General features: G+C 38.5%; 2 protein-coding genes across 3 annotated transcripts; both read left to right on the forward strand.

Moving 5' to 3' along the window:
* The first annotated feature begins 9486 nt into the window (after nucleotides 1–9486).
* Nucleotides 9487–10704, forward strand: LOC108052692 (rutC family protein UK114). Its single transcript, XM_017135137.2, has 3 exons — nucleotides 9487–9632; nucleotides 9701–9930; nucleotides 10379–10704. Exons 1-3 carry the CDS (start codon nucleotides 9568–9570, stop codon nucleotides 10498–10500), a joined length of 417 nt encoding a protein of 138 aa, XP_016990626.1. The 5' UTR covers nucleotides 9487–9567; the 3' UTR covers nucleotides 10501–10704.
* A 2273-nt stretch (nucleotides 10705–12977) lies between these two features.
* Nucleotides 12978–20209, forward strand: LOC108052698 (cullin-3-A). Of its 2 annotated transcripts, XM_017135144.2 has the most exons (11): nucleotides 12978–13153; nucleotides 13818–14048; nucleotides 16348–16731; nucleotides 16795–17556; nucleotides 17614–17784; nucleotides 17846–18016; nucleotides 18079–18193; nucleotides 18256–18398; nucleotides 18515–18738; nucleotides 18805–18943; nucleotides 19023–20209. In XM_017135144.2, exons 2-11 carry the CDS (start codon nucleotides 13989–13991, stop codon nucleotides 19173–19175), a joined length of 2322 nt encoding a protein of 773 aa, XP_016990633.1. In that variant the 5' UTR covers nucleotides 12978–13153; nucleotides 13818–13988; the 3' UTR covers nucleotides 19176–20209. The 2 variants fall into 2 exon arrangements, with proteins under 2 accessions (XP_016990633.1, XP_016990632.2); XM_017135143.2 differs by lacking the exons at nucleotides 12978–13153; nucleotides 13818–14048 and adding an exon at nucleotides 15000–15858.
* Nucleotides 20210–20563: the final 354 nt, after the last annotated feature.

Consider the following 20563-nt stretch of genomic DNA (forward strand, 5'->3'; position numbering starts at 1 on the left):
CAGTTGGGAAAGAATTGGGCTGGGAAAAAGTTATTAATATGGGTCGATTGCCCCGGGGCAACCAACTACAGCCTCTTCTAGCCGCGGAGTTGGCTTCCAATTTTGGTAGCTTGATTTGTCACGATGCTTTTTTTTCTGGTTTCCTTGCGGTTCGGCTTTTTTTTGTTTTCTTATCTTTTTTGTGGCAACCGGGAGAAGACAAACAAATTGGTCTGTAGTTGAAAATTGACAAGAATTTCGTGACTTTGTCACCTCTTTTTTCCCTTTTTTTCGGAGTTTTTTTTTTGTATTTTTGCAGCCGTCGAGGAGATCTTACAACGCCCTCGAAGGCAGCAGGAGCTTTCTTTCCTTGTGGCCTCCGCTCGTTAAGTGGCAGGCAGCGCGTGCGCATTAAAGTCGCTCCACCGGCTTCAAGTTGCAGTCCCCCTTGGTCCACCCCCTCTCCCCTCCCCCTCAGAAAGAGCCTGCGCCCCCGCCCCTGGAAATCACTTCATCATCGGACATCGGGCCATTCTAAAGTCAAAGCTGCGACTGAAAAACTTTTGTCAGATTTATTTCTCGGTTCCGTTGGTGTTTCTTTTAACTGCTGCTGCTGGTGTTGTTGTTTCGGCCAAGTTGTATAGTGTACACTATTCCCATACTATGTGTTTAAGGGTCTTTTTTATTTTTTAGTTATTTAGTTTTTCTATTTCAATTATTTAAAATACTTAATTTAAATTTCCCTTTCAATTGTCCTATTTCAAATTTTTGTTGTTCTCAATCTTTTATACGTTTTTATAATAATAAAATGTCAGAATAGTTCAAAATTTTAGCCAGCTTTGTCATAAACTTTTAATTGTTTAAATAACTAAAACACTGCTTTTAAAAATACATACATTTATTACAATTATTAAAAATACATACATTTATTACAATTATTAAAAATACATACATTTATTATTATTGTTACTAAAAAGCTATTTTTATTGTAAGAGCATAAAAAGTACCACCATGGATACAATAACATTCCTGCTTACTTCATTTGGTTTATTGTGATTTTTATTTCTTATCCCTTTCTTCGTTTCGTTTGTTTTTTGTGTGGTTGGCTCTACCTGTAACCTTTTGCACTTGGTACCCTTTTTTCAATTTAATGAATTTTTTCCGTCGTTTTCTTTTTCTGCACCCAGTGACAGCAAACAAGAGGCCGGCGAAGGCGGTAGGGAGATACTCTGGGGACAACTGCAGATGCATGTCGCCTTCGGGTCCTCGAGTTTCCCTTTATTTTGGGTGTTATCAATCGAGCATCGGGGGGAGTTGGGCGGGGTTTTTCATGACCAGGTTCCACAATTCAACAGCTCCGGCAACGCCCTGAATACTCGCATCCATCCGGAATATGCATTTGTTCTGTCCTTCACCGGCGGCCTATTCAATTGTTGTGTTTATGGTCAAGTTTATAACATTTTGGCAAGACTGCCAAATTGAGAAGAAAAGAACCAAATGCAAAATTCGTGTCTGTTTGCCCAGTGACACCACCTCCAACAATGCGAATATAGCAGCTATTTTTCTGCTATTTCGGCACTGGAAAAAAATTATACAAACATTAAGTATACGCCAATAAGCAATGAACAAAATTATAAATAAATTAAGTATACGCCCCAAAGCGATACATAAAATTATAGTTACTACTTTGAGATTCCGTCTTATATTGTTCAACTTGCCTTAATTTAATTATAAATGTGTCTATTGCCTTAAATATATTGAAATATAATATATAATATATATATTATTATTTATTATTTTTTACTTAGTTAACACTTGTTGCATACATTTTTTTTCAGTGAGTTCTTTTTTTTTGCCAAGTAGGCCAATATGAGTTGACATTAGGGAGAACATGGCCAAGAGGAGCAACCACTGGCGACTCGCATCCCATGGACCCATCGACATCGACGCCATCGCCATCGCCCTAGACTGACCTCGTTGTACCTTGTTGGTTATTGTGGCTGTTGCCTTGTTCCATGTTTTTTGCTGGCCAATTTGCTGCAATTGCATTTCCCAGTTGGAAACTGCAACTCCGACTCCAAGTGTGCCACTTTGCCCACCGAGATCATGTCGAGGCCAAAGGCAAAGTGGGTGAAAACCCAGAAAAATAAGTCAATATTTGCGTTGGAAAATATGATCGAATTGGGTCATGTGATGCAATCTAGTGGGCTGGTACGAGGTACCACTAATGTTTCTGCCCAGCTGGGTCATACGTGATGTGGCTTGCTTTGGGAGAAATTATTTTCTCTGGACATATAGCATTTTCTTGTGCTTATTGAGAAGTCATTGAATCTAAAATTAATTTTGAACATTTGATAACCATTTGAACTTTTAAGAAAAGATGTGTTAGTAAGAAATGTGATTATTTGCAGACCCCAAAATGTATATTTTACTAGAGCCTTTTTTGTAATTGTGAAAAAATGACTTTATATTTATTTATTAAAAATGAAGAAAAATGTAGAGGATCGGAAACCCTGTTTAGAATTAAAGACCTAAAACACTCAACACTCCGGTCTCATCTTAAAACCCATAAAGCCAGCGAAATTCGTTTAAAATTCTTGAAAAATTGTGCCAACCATTTACATTTTTGGCAGAATTCATATCTCGTACGCGTCTCCTCATTCCTTGCCCCAATATTATTTCTTTTGCCACTCCGCCTTTGAGCAAACAACGATCAATAAGGCAGCGGCCACGCCCAACTTTATATGAATATGTGTCTGCCACAAATTTGCCCCTGCCAATAATTCAATTAGGGAGCAAGAGGGGCCAGCAGGAAGGCAGGGATTCAGATTCGGATTGGGGCAGGGAAACATTTATTTCACAATTGGCGCACATTAATCAATGGGGCATGATCCCGGGGTGGAGTTAAGTGCCACAACAAGTACCTAGTAACTAAGCTAAGGAGCAGCTCCTCCGGGTGGCTGCAATTAAAAGTAGATTAATAATTCGCCTCCTTCGGTTCGGAGGAGCAGCTCAGGTGTAGACAACGTTGTCGATGTCGTTGTCATCCTCACTTTCCTAGACTTCCACCGTTTATAAAATAAAGACGGGCGAGCGGATCGAATTACCCACGGGTAATGTGGGGGACGGGACTAGCCCACTTTAATTGCACATTTCATACTTGTTAATTTTTCAATTTTCCTGCCCACCGACTGCGACGTTGAGCGGTTGACCACTTGCCAAATGTCGAATGTTGGATGTTGAATGCTAGATGTTGGATGCTGGATGCCGAATGCGAATGTTGAATGTCCGGTGCCGAATGCTAGATGCTGAACGTTCGTTTGTCATCGAGTCTAGAGACTCATGACTCGAGACTACAGACCCGATGGACCCCTTGGACCACACAGACGCCGCTCCAACTGGGCTGGGGTGCACTTAGAAAAAATGAAATATTTATTTTTCTATTTCTAACGGTTTTGTGTTAATAGAATTATTGGCAGGAATTTAAAATATTAATTATATTTAAAGGAATTAAACACTTGATCTCAGGGAATTTATAATATCTAATTTCTTAAATCGAAAATCTTAAATACCATTTAACATTTAAGAAGAGGAAACGCACTTTTCATAATCATGACAAAATTAACCTTAACTACAAAATATATTTTTTTGAGAAACACTGTTATTAATTAATTTAATATATTATGATAAATTCACTTGTATATGTAACAATACCATTAATAGTATTTGAAGAGTATAATAGTAGTATATAATAGTATAATCTGAATCGAAAATTGCATGGCTTAATCTAGAGTCAATAGATTTTAAATTATCATTTTCTTGTTAGTTTAGTTTTTGTAAATCATCAGCTTAAATAAGTAAAAAAAAATACATAAAATTAATATAATTAAGTAAAATTTTAGAAAAACAAAATATTTTTTTTCTTAGTTTAAAGTAGCTACAAAGAAACTTTTATTTTGTTTGAAAGTGCTGAGGAATGGGTCGTTGGGGCTATACATTTTTTCAAGCCAAAGTTTTGTAAAGAATGTACTTTTTTCTGGCAGTGCATCTGCTCCCGTGGCGGCTGCTGCTCCCAATCGATACAGGTGGACATGCGACTGACCCACCTCGACGCTCAGCGGGCGGTGCAGCTGCTGCAACTGTGGGGGCGCCAGTCCTAGCCCCGCCCACTCCGCCCGCCGCCTCCGTTGCCTCCCCCTTTGGAACGCTTTTCACTGCATTTGGACCAAATTAATTGCCAGCGATTAAATTTCAAATTTTCCATGCAAGCCCAAAGCAACTCGAAGCCCGCAATCCCAATCCCATTCGCTTCCGTGCGGCGACTTTTGCGTGAGCCAACTCCACTTGCCCTCCCTTCCGTCGAAGTTATAAAGTGAAAATCATTAGTTTTCATTTGTGGCGTTTAGGGCGTGTGCCTCGGCCTCGGCAATGTTGTGGCACTGCATCTGGATCGGGATCGGGATCGTGCAGCTATTTTGCATTGCAAATTAACAAAAATAAAGCACACACTAAAAGTGCAATTTTCACTTGCGCGACGACCGTAACATTTTCCTGAGCATCGTTTTGGCAGTTGCATGTCAACTCCGTTGCCCATAATATCCTGTGGAGTTGGCTTGCGGTCGAGGGAAAATGGGGGGAAAGGAGGCGGAATATGGGCGGAGTTGGGTCGGCGGTAATTAAAGCCAGTCGAGAGGTGCCCCTGACAGATTCCGACGTGGGCGTTGTGGATATGAGAGGTTCGAACCGTCGAAATGGCGAGGGAAAAAGCAATAGAAAGGTAGCAATGGGGCTGGGAAATTCACAAGTAATAGCATTCACATAAAGAACAGTTTATGGCTTAGTTTATTTGTGTATTTATTAGCAGTACATCTATATATAAGCCTGGAAATAATTATAAACTATCATAAAATTAAATATAAATTACATCATGAAATTAAAAAGCTGTAAAATAAAGCTTAGGCGGAAGAAGAAATATATATAAAATTAGGAATTAAGGTCCTCTTTTTGTCTTTAATGCACTTTAAAATTTTTATGGTCTAAAGAAATATGTTAACTTGATATTTTATATAGTTGTCAGTATTTATACGGGGCTATTATATAAAGTAATTTTTACTCAGTTATTATCTAATGAAATAAAATAAAGTAAAATGAATTAATGGCAAATATTGTCATATTAACTCTTCGTGAAATACTCTAAATAGCTTAGTAGAACTTAAAACTTGAAAGTTTTTCCTATGCGTGAAATAACAGAATCATAGTACTAACTTCAGTGCCAAAACTAAATTATAGCCCACATATTTCACATTAAGGGCCCTTGCAATTACGATCCTAATCGCCAGCTGCGTTTCTTCACGGATCGTCCTTGAGATTCGATCCGATTCGGTCCACCCCCTTTTGGATAAACTGCTTCCATTCTATTTCTGAGAAATGTAGTGGCCCAACATCGTTTTTCCGATTAGTCGCGTCAATAGTGCCATAAACATAAATCTGCCGGTTAATATGCAGGAAGGTGGACCTAGACAACGTGACTACCAGTTGGCCAAAGTCAAAGCCCGGCAATTACGCAGCAAATTAAAATCAAATAACTTAGCATGAAAATCGAGCAAGCCATAAAAATCACATGCAAATTATAGAGTATCCAATAACCAGACCGGCAAGTGGCGGTAGCCGCGGCTCCTTGGTCGTCTGAGAAATTGTTGTAATTTGCGCCGCGGAGAGACCTGTCCCAGCATCGCTTTTAGCCAGAGGCGCTCCAATAAAGCCTTAAACAAATGAAGTTATTTGAGCCAATAAAAAATGGCAGCCACAAAATGATGGGGAGCCATCCCCAGGAGTATGTCAAGCGGAAAGGGAAAGTTGATCTTTTATATTCAGGCGCGGTTCACGTCTTTTGCTTGCCTTATTATTAGTTGACAACTTTTATTCAATATATATGTTTGATTATTTGAAGAAATAACCACAAAACTCTATTCTATTAGCCATAATTAACACTTATGTTGTATGTATAAATGTAGAGTAGTTACAATTAAAAATATATTAAATAACTGCAACTTTTAGTGCAATTAAATTAATTTGAGTTCCTAAAACCCAAACAATCTCCTCTATTATCTTATAGCACTGTACCCTTTTGAGGTCCAAAATCCGCACCTGTTAGCAATCACATCGATATGGTCGCAATCACAGGATTGAAGCTTTTGCAACTCCGCCAGCAAGTGCCATAAATATTGGACAACCAGCAACTTGTTCTCAGATCTCCGGTGTTCTGGGACCCTAAAGGGTTCGCAATCGGGTTCAAAATCTGGCTCCGGTCCGGCCCTTTCTTAATGCACACCTTGGCAGTGCTGCAACTCAGAGGCAATTTGTTATTTACCAGGTAATTATATGGCATCTTCTCGTTGCCGTTTGGCTTATTTAGAGCTTTATTTATTAAAGCATTTAATGTAAAATTGTTTGCCCAGGCCAGGGGCCATCATTAAACAAAGTAAATTGTGTGTATAAATCAATATTGGGATGCGGCTAATTAATATCAATGTTGATTTTGTTGACTTACAAAAAAGAAACCAAAACATAAAACCCTGCAACACCCACGAAGATGGACCTTGTGAAATTGCTTTTACCGATCCAAAAAACTTGCATATTTTATGCACATAAAGTGGATCATAAAGTAATTAATGCACTAAAATGCGACATCATAATGCTTCAGGCCGAGGCAGCCATAAGAAATTTCTTTCGGCATTTCGTTGCAGCTTCGTGGGATGGCTGCACCACTGAAAAAAATAAGTTTCATAGCAAGATTTAAGGATTCAATAACAAAAAATATATTGTGTTCTTTCACCAAAACAGATTCTTTTCCCAAAAAAATATAAATATAAATAAAGCCATTTATCTAAAATAATAATTTAAAAAGTATACTTTACTAAAAAGATCAAAACTATGCTGAGAGCATATAATCGGAGTTTATATTTCTGTTTTATTATTTTAACTATTAGACTTGTAAAAAAACCTATAATATTATAGTGCATCAACGTCCGAAAATGAATTGATAAACTGTCGTATATTTTTATTAATGAAAAATGATTTTTCATTAATCATTGCATTTTTTAAGGCATTTGAACCGCTTTTTTGAACGTGTATAACCCATTACATTTTTTGGCTTAAATAAAATTACTTAAGTCCCATATAAACTGGACCGTATTTTTTGGGAATTGATTAATAAAATATTTTTTTTCAGTGAGTTAGCCAGAGAAACAACAAAGCTTTTGCAATCAATCTTGAGGCGGCGTTTTGCTGGGCGTGTTCTCTTTGCTCTGAGGTTGCACCTACGCTGGTTGCTGCAGTTGGGTGCAGCATTCAGTCTGGGATTAAGACCCTTTGCCACATTTCAGGATCCCCATCGTCTTCACATAATTACAGAGTATTTTCCTCTTTTTATACCCTTGCAGAGGGTATTATAATTTTGGTCAAAAGTGTGCAACGCAGTGAAGGAGGCATCTCCGACCCTATAAAGTATATATATTCTTGATCAGGATCACCTCCTGAGTTGATATAGCCATGTCCGTCTGTCCGTCTGTCCGTCTGTCCGTCTGTCTGTTTCTACGCAAACTAGTCTCTCAGTTTTAAAGCTATCGAGTTGAAACTTTGCACACACCCTTCTTTCCTTTGCACGCAGTATATAAGTCGGAACGGCCGGGATCGGCCGACTATATCCTATAGCTGCCATATAACTGATTGATCGGAAATGCCATAACTCTGCTGTTTGTTAAGTTAGGAAGTTGGGACTTTCTGTGGGTTCTATATTTGGCCAATCAATCCGACCTACCAAATTTCATAAGGATCGGCCGACTATATCTTATAGCTGCCATATAACTGATTGATCGGAAATGCCATAACTTTGGTGTTTGTAAAGTTAGGAAGTTGGGATTTTCTATGGGTTTTATTTTTGCCCAATCAATTCGACATATTAAATTTCATAAGGATCGGCCGACTATATCCTATAGCTGCCATATAACTGATTGATCGGAAATGCCATAACTCTGCTGTTTGTTAAGTTAGGAAGTTGGGACTTTCTGTGGGTTCTATATTTGGCCAATCAATCCGACGTACCAAATTTCATAAGGATCGGCCGACTATATCCTATAGCTGCTATATAACTGATTGATCGGAAATGTCATAACTTTGGTGTTTGTAAAGTTAGGAAGTTGGAATTTTCTATGGGTTTTATATTTGGCCAATCAATCCGACCTACCAAATTTCATAAGGATCGGCCGACTATATCTTATAGCTGCCATATAACTGATTGATCGGAAATGCCATAACTTTGGTGTTTGTAAAGTTAGGAAGTTGGGATTTTCTATGGGTTTTATTTTTGCCCAATCAATTCGACATATTAAATTTCATAAGGATCGGCCGACTATATCCTATAGCTGCCATATAACTGATTGATCGGAAATGAAATAACTTTGGTGTTTTTAAAGGTAGGAAGGTGGGATTTTTTATGAGTATTAAAAATGCATCATATGAATAATTTTGGAGAATATAATTTGCAGAATATTCTGCAAGGGTATTTCAACTTCGGCTCCGCCCGAAGTTAGCTTTCCTTTCTTGTTTTCGATATTTTTTGGCATGCGTAAAGATTCTCGAAACGGGAACTCTGTGGCCGGGGCTTTCTTTTTACCTTTTTGGCCCGGCTGACAGCGACTGACAGACAGCAATTGCCAAATAATAAATAATTAGTCGGGGCGGCTCAGATGGGCGTGGCAAAGTGACATGGCTTGCATTTTTCATGGCGTTAAATCAAATATCGGCTGGCCAAAAAAGTCCGCCAGCTAGAGAAAGCGGGTGCGACCCAAATTTCCGGAGATCGGGAATTATTAATTCCACAGAAAAATGTTAATTAAGATATTAAAGCAGATGAGTTAACTTAATATATTAATATTACTGTCAGGTTTTGACCTGAATAATGGTGCCCATTAAATTAACCATTTTATTTATTCAACTTGCTTTATTTCAATTAAATCTTTTTTATTTTAAGACATTTAGGTTAAATGTTGTATTGAGTTAATTAAATATTAATATATTTCACATATTACCATTATTTAGTTTAATTGTTTATAAATTAAACAGTTTGTTTTTCATCACACTATTCTAATCTATAATACTAGTCAAATGAGACCATATGCTAACACTTACATTTATATAAAATATGTATAAACATATGTTATATAATAGACTTATTATTATCTTTGTAATTAATTCTAAACAATTAAATATAATGACACAAATATTGGTATATTCTTATACATTTATTAAAACAATAAATAACATTATATTAACATAGCCATAAAAGAGCTGTTCAGCAGAACAGCTGAGAGCACCTGTTTGCATAATATTAACAGATCCATAAAAGAGCTGTTCAGCAAAACAGCTGAGAGCACCTGTTTGCGCGGGAAAAAAGCGAATGAGCTTGTGAAAAGCAAAAGCTGATAAGAAAAGCCACTTGTTGAACGAAAAATAAAGCTTTCCATCAGTTTACTTTCAGCTGCTGCACTTGACTTTACTCTTTGTCACTAAATAATATCCAAGATCAAAATGTCGACGATTGTGAGGAAACTTATCAGCACTGTAAATGCTGCCAAGCCTGTGGCTCCCTACAAGTAAGTAAAACTGAATATAAAACCCATATGCACACCTTCTAATTAATTGTTATTAATTGCTTATATAGTCAGGCTGTTGTGGCCGATCGCACTGTGTATGTGTCCGGGTGTCTGGGTCTCGATAAGGATACCATGCAGTTAGTTCCTGGAGGGCCAACGGAGCAGGCGGAAAAGGCCCTGGAAAATCTGGAGGCGATCCTCAAGGCAGCCGATTCCGGAGTGGACAAAGTGGTCAAGAACACAGTCTTCTTGAAGGATCTCAACGATTTCGGGGCCGTTAATGAGGTCTACAAGAAAGGTAAGTACAGTACTGATTCTATAAAAATAACACCTAATTTTCAAGTTAGTAAAGCATTGCTTAATTTAATTTGTTTTGTCTTAAACAGTGTGGCTCTAGAAATATCTTTAGGGAGCTAAGGAAAATGTTACTTTGGACTTGAAAAATAGAATATTTATCACTTTAATATGATTCTTCACGCATTAAAAACTATTATAAAATGTTGATTATATTTTCTTATAGCCGGCCGAAATTTTAGACGTTACATAGCATTATTTTTTAATTAAGCTTATATAGCAATACCTACTGTATACCGGCCTTTTGATCGGTGTCGCCTGATAAGGCAATCGGCATCGTTAGCCCCTTATCACTCTATTTATTGTTTACAGTAAACATTTTATGATAGCTATTTTTGTTGTGTTTTCAAAAAAAAACTATATGCTTTATGTTTGCTTATCTGCCGTTTCAGTGTTCAATAAGGAATTCCCGGCCCGCAGTTGTTTCCAGGTGGCCAAATTACCAATGGACGCTCTGGTAGAGATCGAGTGCATCGCCTTGACCGGATCTGTCGAAACCAAAACCGTGCAATAACAATCAAAACCCAGTAAGCTTTGAGAAAAATGTTTTCAATATATTTATGAAAAATTATTGAAAATAATATACAACCTGGCAAAAACTGTTGATCTTAAATTGCTATGTTAATTTTTGAAAAAATTTGTAAATGTTAATGTGTCATGAATTTATATTTACATACATATGTGTGTCAGTACAAAATAAAAAAAAAAATCCACCAGATTTTTATTATTTTTTATGGTTTTAAAATATTCTTTAAGAATTTATCATTACCTTTTTTTGATAACCAAATACTAATAAAATATTTAAATATTTTAATATTTTAACATGTATAAATTTAAAAAACGGTATGTTAGTAATTTCATCGTATTCTATAATCGAATAATTTTTGTATATTACCGAGCGATGAATGAGTAAAGGTGAACTCAGTAAAAAAAAGCACTGTAGCCAAATGAAGCCATAAAAACCAAGCAACATTTGTTGCCCGGCGTTATGTAAACATGCAGCGGCCAACCGGCAACCAGCAACCAGCAACTAGCAACATGCAACGTGCAACAGGCAACGGACAACACACTTTGCATTTAAACCTTATATAGTTTACAATTTAGCGTGCGGCAATTTATCTTTGTTGTTGCTGCCGCTGCTGTGCGCCTTTTGTATTATATTTCATCAAATGTTGCTGCATAAATCACTGGCAACAGCAATTGCAGCAACAGTTGCAAGAGCAGCATGTTGCTAACGGTAGCCCGCTTAGACAAAGCGTTTATTTCACATTCAAATTTAAAAGTTATTCATAATGCCGACGTGGAGTTGTTGTTGCAATTGCTTCATACACTGAAAAAAAATGTAGTTATATATTTTCGATTATATTTATTCAATCCAACTTAGAAATATAGTTTACTATTGATTTTAATGATCTTTGAAGACAGGTGGCATTAATAAATCCCATTTCTGACACCTTTTTGGATATGACAATAAGGAGTTTAACCATAAAATTATGGTTTGTGCATATTAAACCTTTTTTTTTTTAAAGAAACTAGTAATTTCCAAATCCGATTTGTTTTCTCTGTATGCTCCATATTGATGCGGCTGCCTTTCAGGCTCTTTTCGCCTTTTATGGACCCCGACTCCCGGACTCGTGTTTTGTCTAGCATTTGTTTTGATTTTTATTTAAATTTCAGTGAATTTGTCTGCACTCGGCTGCCTTTTGGATGATTTATTGTCCTTGTTGAAGCGAGTGCCTGGTGTGAATATGAGTGGTTGCGATGCGGCACGATTATATGGTGGCTATATGGTCGCGACTATTTCCCCAATTGTCGGTTCGGCTAACCATTCATTTTTCAGCAATTTTTTTTTTTTTGACATTGTTGCACCCGCAGCGTGCAACATCCATGATGATGTGCCCGTCGTGTAATTAATTCGCGGCGCATCAGCCGACAGTCGTGAATAAATGGTAATAAATACGCCTGATCCGACGACAAGGGACGAACACCTACGCAAAAAGGGAACTTGAAGTGCGGCTAATTAATTTCGACGCACGACAAATGAAGCCGAAAAGGGATCCTATCCTCCGCTCGAGCGGTGAAGTGAAAGTGCGCATAATTTACACGCACTGGCCTGCGCCAAAATTAAACGCATAATTCTGTTGTACATTTTTACCAATTTGCTTATCAGCCAAGGCAGTGGGCCGGGTCGCGTCTCGTTGGCCAATTAAGAAAGCCACATGCGGTAGCCAACGCTGGATATCAGTTTACATATGTTTTTCGGCCAAATGTAAGTTGTCATAATTAAAATATTATCCGAAAAGCGGAACCTTGCCGCAGGGTAATTAGTTGTTAAACTGCGCTTTCACTCGCTGACATTCAAAAAACATAATTAAGATATTTCATAAAAAAACATTCCTTTACAAATTTTGAGTAAGAATCCGAACTCATTATTTCAAAGTAAAAAAGTCTTCAATTTTAATACATTTACTTGAAAGTAAGTTAATAACAAATAAAAATATTGTACATATTCGACGCTTCTTAAAATGTATGCTCTATAATGTTCCCAATAAATTATTTTTTAGTTATGTTTTTCGGGTAAATCAATAAAAAATTATAATTTCTTTAAAAATGTTTGATAGTCATAAACAATTCGAATATTGCGCGATTTTAAAGTAATGCATACTTTTAGGGCTTCAATTATACAACACTGCCAATCACAAAAATATATCCGAAGTGTGCAGCACTGCAAGCTAGGGATGGGTATTAACTAACTTGCACAAAATTATTTCAATCTACATAAGATACGGATATTAAGATCACTTAAACATATATAAGATTGAACTTAAATATGATAATGAGAAAATTATATTGTGTACCTAATTATTATATATGGTATATTAAAAACAAGTACATGTTAATTATTGGATTTATTGTACTATCGGAACAAAGTAAAAAACATCGATAGGCATAACCATTCGCAGCGAAAAACAACAACACACCGACGACTATCGCCCATCCCTATTACGAATTACAATCAATATGCAATGCCAGTAAATGTAGAAAACAGCAACAAATCGAGCAAAATAATATCAGTTAAAGTATTAGTGCATTTGCACCAGTGAAACTATTTTTGGGAAAGCGATAATCGTGGGAAAAAACAGTGGAAAGCCGCTTGGAAAGACCAGGTACAAAAACATACACACACAAGCGCAGACATAGACACGCACACATGTAACCCGTCTTTTCCATGACAAAGTGAAATAGAAGAAACTGTAAAGAAAATAAAGCGAGCAACAAATTGAAAAATAAAAGTATTGAATCGCTACCGTCTGGCATTTAGATAGACCTATTTTGGATATGTATTTATCGGTCATCGGACGACCGTGCGAGTGAAACAACGGTTCTTGTATTAATTGCACCTATATGTATATACATAACAATTATATTGTCGCCGTGTGAGTTTTTTTTCTCCGTTTCTCTTACACGGAGAGATCGGCTGTGCCTGCGAATATATATCCCCGATTTCTGCAATATATGTGATATATGCAACAAAGGAAGTGGCGGCGCAGTACGACGATCGGGATTACCGCCCCCGCGAGCCCGGGATATTCGCAATTGCGAACTATTGCAAATAAAAATCGCCGCTTCCCCAAATAGACATACACACATTCGGACATATGGTTGTGTGTATATATATGTATAATCGCGCTTGACACCCTAACATTTTGCGTGGAATGTTTGCGTAAAAAAAGAAAACTTAACTCGGGAGCACCCTCCATGGATTATCTTATAAACAATCGATTGAAACTTTGGTCAAACTAACCCGTAATACCCTTTTGTATCTTATAGGATTACCGAAGAACGTGAGAATTGTGCTCTTTTCTTGTGGAACATTGTTTTCATCCGAAGAAAGCAGGCTCCGTCATCGGAAAAGTCGGAAAAGCACCTGCACCTGCAGCTCCCTGCTCCGGAGTCCGGACCGCCAATAAAGTGGAGGAGCAGTGCCGACGCTTGCAAAGCATGAATCTACGGGGAAATCCTCCCAAGAAGGAGGGCAAAATGCGCATTCGCGCTTTTCCGGTAAGAACCCAAAAATGAATACAGAAATACTCCGAAATACAAATTTAGTTGGATATATTAAACAGAATCGAATAATGATTTAAGCTGATTATTAACGAGCATTTTTAAAACCTACTATCTATAATAACTAAGACTCACCACGATGTAATTGTTCTTAACTAATTTAAAATGGTATTGGAATACATTATTGTTAAACTTATTTGATAAACGATCTTAACATAAACCAAAAATCGTTTTATTGCCTTAATTACTTAAAAGATTGTTGATCAAATTCATATGTACCTTATTACAATTAAAAAATAACACAAATATTTATTAAATAAGGAATTATAAAGTGAACAACACCTTTGTTCTTTATTCAAAAATTCCTGATAAAACTACATGCACTACACTTTGAAGTATGCATATTTACATACTGGTAAACACTCTAATTTCTCCATTGTGTAAACTATTTATGCAAGTTGGTTTGAATGTACGGGTTTAAAAGTAAGTTATTTGCCACTGATAACAAGCAACCATATTATACTTTGTAATCTATAGAGATTTTCGTGATACATGTCCATTTTCCTAATCGTATTTTGTAAAAGTATTAAATAACCAAACAAACATTAAAAAACCACTTCACTGGCTTTGCAGTTAATTATTTTGATAATAGATGTACGATGACAGTTTTTCAAAAAAAAATCTGTTGATCGCAGCGTGAACTTGCAAAATTTCCCGATAAGATAGTTGCAAAGTTTGCGCGTACTTTGCCCTAACGAGAGTTTCAAACCCCCAATAGTCGTTTATCCCGTTGATGTATTAAAAAATATTCTATAATATGTATGAGTGAGTTTTAACCTTAATTCGACCAAAATGTCAGGCGACAAGAAAAGCAAACCTAACAAAAGTAGAATAAATAAAAACATCAAAACACCCACCGGGGCTAGGGGAAGTTTCAAACACATTTTAGTTTTTAAGTTACAACGAATTCAATCGTAGTTTTCGAGAAATTATTGTTCCCCAACAGCACACACAAAAAGTCTGTAAACACCTGTATGTGGAGAGCAGGGTGAAGGGCGAGACCCGAAACGCGAGAAGAACTCTGGCCGGAGCACGGAGGAGGAGGAGGAGCAGCGGACGAGGAGGACCGCGCGGCGGATGTGGTATAGAAGCCGTCACCATTAAGTCGACAAACGAAAGTCGGTCCCGCAAGGCACCGGCCTCAGCAGCGGGCCATCTTCCAGCCCGTCGCCCTCTGGCGCTCAGCGAGGATCAGAGGAGCCATCACCGGAGCAGAACAAGTGAGCTGGACCAGCGTAGCCGACTCATGCACGGCCGCGATCCACGCCAGCAGCAGCCGGAGCCACTGAACAACCTGAACGCTAATGGCCGCTACCACAATCGCATGGTGGCCGGCTCCAACAACTTTAGTGCCTCAAATGTGGGCAATGTGGACAACAATGCAGCTTTCCGGATTGCCAGGCAACAGGCACGGAATATGAACATCAACGTGTCCAACGCCTCCTCGTCACAGCGCCAGCCCCAGATGTTAGCTGCTGTCCAGATGCGCACTTACCACATTTCCGGCGGAGCCGATCGAGTGCGGACGGAGATCAGAATTGTTCACGCGCCAACGTCTGCTCCTGCGCCGGTTCCCATGTCACCTCCAGTTCCTGCTGCTCCTGCTACCGTTAAAACTACACCTATTGCTAACCCTACCGCTCCTCCAACCGCCGCTCCAGTGATCGTTGAAAATGTGGGAACACGCATTAAAGAAATCGGACGGTATCCGCTATGGCTACCCGAGTACAAGCGAAAGGCCTTTAATGTTAGCACAAATATTAATACCTGAAAAACAGAGACTTAAACTTAAAGTCCAGTAACCACCTCAGAACCTTTCAGTTTATATTTTAAGTATAGAAATAATCATATGACCCTTCCTATCAAAACCGAATATTTGTTTTGAACGATACCAAAGCTGTAACTGTAATATTATCGACAACTCCGGTTTTTAATTTTAAATAACGAGTATCTATTTTTTATGTTTCAAGGACTAAAGTGTAAAAGATTTTTAAAATCCATTTCTTGTAAAACCGGTTATACATTAGAAACCTCGAAATAGAGAAAGTTTGTAATTAAATAGGTATTTATGTATGCTTCATCGGTATATGCGATACTGGTATCCAACTCGTTTAATCAAATCAAATTTAAACCTTAAGCGAAATCCCAAAAATGCTTTCCGAATTTTTTTTTAGTTTTAGACCCTGATTACCAAATGTATTGCTCTGTACAAACTAATAAACTTATATTTTTTCAGGCCTCCATGGACGAGAAGTACGTGGAGACCATTTGGGCCAGTTTGAAAAATGCTATCCAGGAGATACAGAAGAAAAACAACTCCGGGCTGTCGTTTGAGCAGCTCTACCGGAATGCGTACAACATGGTGCTGCACAAGCACGGCAATAGACTGTACTACGGCCTGAGGGAAGTCGTCTCAGAGCACCTGGAGCATAAGGTGCGGGCGGACGTGCTGGAGGCACTGCACAGCAACTTTCTGCCCAAGCTTAACCAGGCCTGGACGGACCACCAGACCTCCATGGTGATGATACGCGACATACTTATGTACATGGACAGGGTCTATGTGCAGCAGCGTGAGGTGGACAACGTATATAATCTTGGATTGATTTTGTTTAGAGATCAGGTAAGGAATTAAATTCGAATTTTAATTTGCATCTTACTTATTTCCAACTTTATCGATGACCAGGTCGTTCGCTACTCGGAGATCCAAAAGGCCCTGCGGGAGAAATTGCTAGGCATGGTGATGGAGGAACGACATGGCGAGGCCATTAACCATCTGGCGATCAAGAACGCTTGCAGCATGCTGATCACACTGGGAATCAACTCGCGCACTGTCTACGAGGAGGACTTTGAGAAACCCTTCCTTGCCCAGTCGGCAGCGTTCTACAAATTCGAGTCGCAGAACTTTCTTGCCGAGAACAACGCTGGCGTTTACATCAAGAAAGTCGAGGCGCGCATCACAGAGGAATCTTCACGGGCAGCGCTTTATCTGGACAAGGACACAGAGCCGCGCATCGTGCGCGTTGTCGAAGAGGAACTGATCAAAAAGCACATGCGCCCCATTGTCGAAATGGAGAACTCAGGCGTGGTATACATGATCAAGAATTCGAAGACCGAGGACCTCGCCTGCACATACAAGCTCTTCTCGCGCCTGAAGGAAGAGGGCCTCAAGGTGATAGCGGACACCATGTCGGCATATCTGCGAGAGCAGGGACGCATGCTGGTCAAGGAGGAGGAAAACGGCAACACGAATCCCATCACATTCGTGCAGAACTTGCTGGATCTCAAGGATCGGTTCGACCAATTTCTAGTGCACTCGTTCGCCAACGATCGCATATTCAAGAACGTCATCTCGTCAGATTTCGAGCATTTTTTGAACCTTAACAACAAATCGCCGGAGTATTTATCACTTTTCATCGATGACAAACTGAAAAAGGGGGGCAAGGGAGTGAGTGTTCCATTACAATATGCTTTGTGACATTTATAAGTCTTTATTTTTTTACAGATGAGCGAGCAGGAAATTGAGTCCATCTTGGATAAGACAATGGTGCTCTTCCGTTTCCTATTGGAGAAAGATGTCTTTGAGCGCTATTACAAGACGCATTTAGCCAAGCGATTGCTGCTAAACAAATCAGTCTCTGATGATTTCGAAAAGAACATGATATCCAAACTAAAGGTGGGCACAAACTTTTAAATAGCTACGCAACATACATTCATTGTTTTTATCTTTGTTGCAGACTGAATGCGGCTGTCAATTCACCTCGAAGCTAGAGGGGATGTTTAAAGACATGTCAGTCTCCAATACGATCATGGATGAGTTTAAGAGCTTTGTAAATAATAACAATTTATCCCTCGGCGGTGTTGAGTTAACGGTACGCATACTAACCACTGGCTTCTGGCCCACACAGGTAAGTTCGAAAAATCGGATATGTCTTGAAAATTTGTTAATTATATTCAATTTCCCTAACAGACAGCAACTCCCAACTGCAACATACCCGCCGCACCTCGCGAAGCCTTTGACATTTTCAAGAACTTCTATCTAAATAAGCACTCAGGGCGTCAGTTGACGTTACAGCCACAAATGGGTAAGCTAAAGATATGCACATGCCTAATAAATACCGTTTTCTAACAATTTTTATTTGAATAGGAACCGCCTATATTAACGCTGTGTTTTATGGCCGCAAAGCAGCCGAAAGTGAAAAAGATAAAGATGCACCCAGCTCCAGTTCGAGCGGTTGTGCAGTGCCCACCACCACACGAAAGCACATTCTGCAAGTGTCCACCTACCAGGTGAGTTTAAAAATGTATATTCTTTGAATCCAAACCAAATAATACTGCCTATCTAAATCGAACTATAATGAAAACTAGAAAGGATATTTTAAAATATATTAATATCCCCAAAATAGATGTGCGTTCTACTGCTTTTTAACAACCGTGACGTCCTCACCTATGATGACATCCACCAGGAGACGGACATACCGGAACGGGAGCTGGTGCGAGCTCTGCAATCGCTGTCTATGGGTAAACCCGCTCAGCGTTTGCTGGTGCGCAATTCCAAGACGAAAACTAAGGACATCGAGCCCACGGACGAGTTCTACGTAAATGATGCCTTTGTCTCCAAGTTCCACAGGTGAGATATTTTTATTTATTTAGAAACAACTATGACTAATGTTTGAAAAAACAATCATAATTTCAGGGTAAAGATCCAAACTGTGGCCGCCAAGGGCGAATCGGAGCCAGAGCGCAAGGAGACGCGCGGTAAGGTCGACGAGGATCGTAAGCATGAGATCGAAGCGGCCATTGTGCGCATCATGAAGGCGCGCAAGCGCATGGCTGTGAGTACTTGGGGTTGCAAAACCCATCTTGGCTTGCCTAGATGCAATTATCTATTTATTACGATTTGTATTTTTTTAGCACAACTTGCTTGTGTCGGACGTGACGTCGCAGCTGAAGTCGCGCTTCTTGCCCTCGCCCGTGTTTATCAAGAAGCGCATAGAGGGCCTTATCGAGCGCGAGTATCTGCAACGATCACCCGAGGATCGCAAAGTTTACAACTACTTGGCCTAAGCGGCTAACGTGGAGCAGTAACAGCATCTTGATCAGGATCCGGATCACACTCAACTTCAAATCGCCAGGGCTAGAACACTGAAAACAAATGCGCAGCTCGGATAGCGCATGCGCATGATAACACGAGCAGCAATGATATTTTTGACCACGATTATAGATGACCGCCAGCCAATAACCCCAAAAGCATAATTATACCAATAAGTGCGCCCCGAATTGTGAAATTTCGATTCGCAACCCTTTTTGTAAGCCTGACATTCAAAATTGATCAGTTTAAAATGCTATCGGATAAGGCAAGCCTCACACTACAATTATTATCCCTCTAATATATTTCTTGATATTCTCTAAACACTGTTTACGGTCATTTCATTGCGCATAGCAAGTGTATAGCAGTAAGCCCAACCCACACACCCAATTCAGAGCCACTTCATCATCCACTCACAAGAATCGTACGCAAAGCAAGATAAGAGAAATAATGCATAATGCAGCCCTAATTGTAAGCAGCTAAGTAAAAAGTAAAGAAGCAACAACAGAAATATAAGCAAAAAGGAATATTAATAACTATAAATATAGCTAAAATAATAAATTTATAAATGAATTATTAATTTTAGTGAGCGTTTGATGTAAATTTATACGTCTGACCCAAATCCAAGTCCTAATCCCTTTGCTAAAACATTCAAGCCACATTTTGAGATTTATGTGAACAGAACTTAAAGATTGCAATGATTATTCCTATCTTTATTTTTGTGTACGCCCAAAGCAAGTGTTTAACGTGCAGTGATTATGATAATCTGTATGAAAGTTGTTTTATCTATTAGTTGATATGTGGATTCGATTCCAAGTATATAGGCAACAGTTCTGTAATGGATTTGAATTAAGTAGGACACAAAGAATTCATTTGGATTAAAATAAAAAAAATAACGCCGAACAAAAGCATGAAACGGAAGCAAACGCGATCTAAATATTGTAAATACATTTTTGTTCTTACGTATGAGAAATCGATATAAATAAAACGTATAATGAGCGTTAACATTTAACAGTTGTTGTCTATCTTTTAAAAGGATTTTTAAAAATTTTTAATGGAATGCTTATATTCGCCTGTAAAATAAAACTAATTTGGTAACAATTTTTATCCACAAAAAATATTGTATAAATTGGTGCTTAAACTCTTGCTACTCATAAAATGTTGGGTGGGTTATGATGCAATTCTCTTAGTAAAGGCTTTGTAGAAATGGAAGACACAAATTGGGTAAAGATTTTCAATTATTTTTTATTATTAAGCTTTCTAAATAATTTCTTAGGTATTACTGAAATTTGGGCATTATGTTTTGTAGTTATGTTTGCCGAATTGACTTGCTTTATTTAGTGCCAAGTTTGTAACAAATTTTTTT

This window comes from Drosophila rhopaloa, unplaced genomic scaffold (genome assembly GCF_018152115.1).
Source record: "Drosophila rhopaloa isolate 14029-0021.01 unplaced genomic scaffold, ASM1815211v1 contig_2, whole genome shotgun sequence".
Taxonomy (NCBI): domain Eukaryota; kingdom Metazoa; phylum Arthropoda; class Insecta; order Diptera; family Drosophilidae; genus Drosophila; species Drosophila rhopaloa.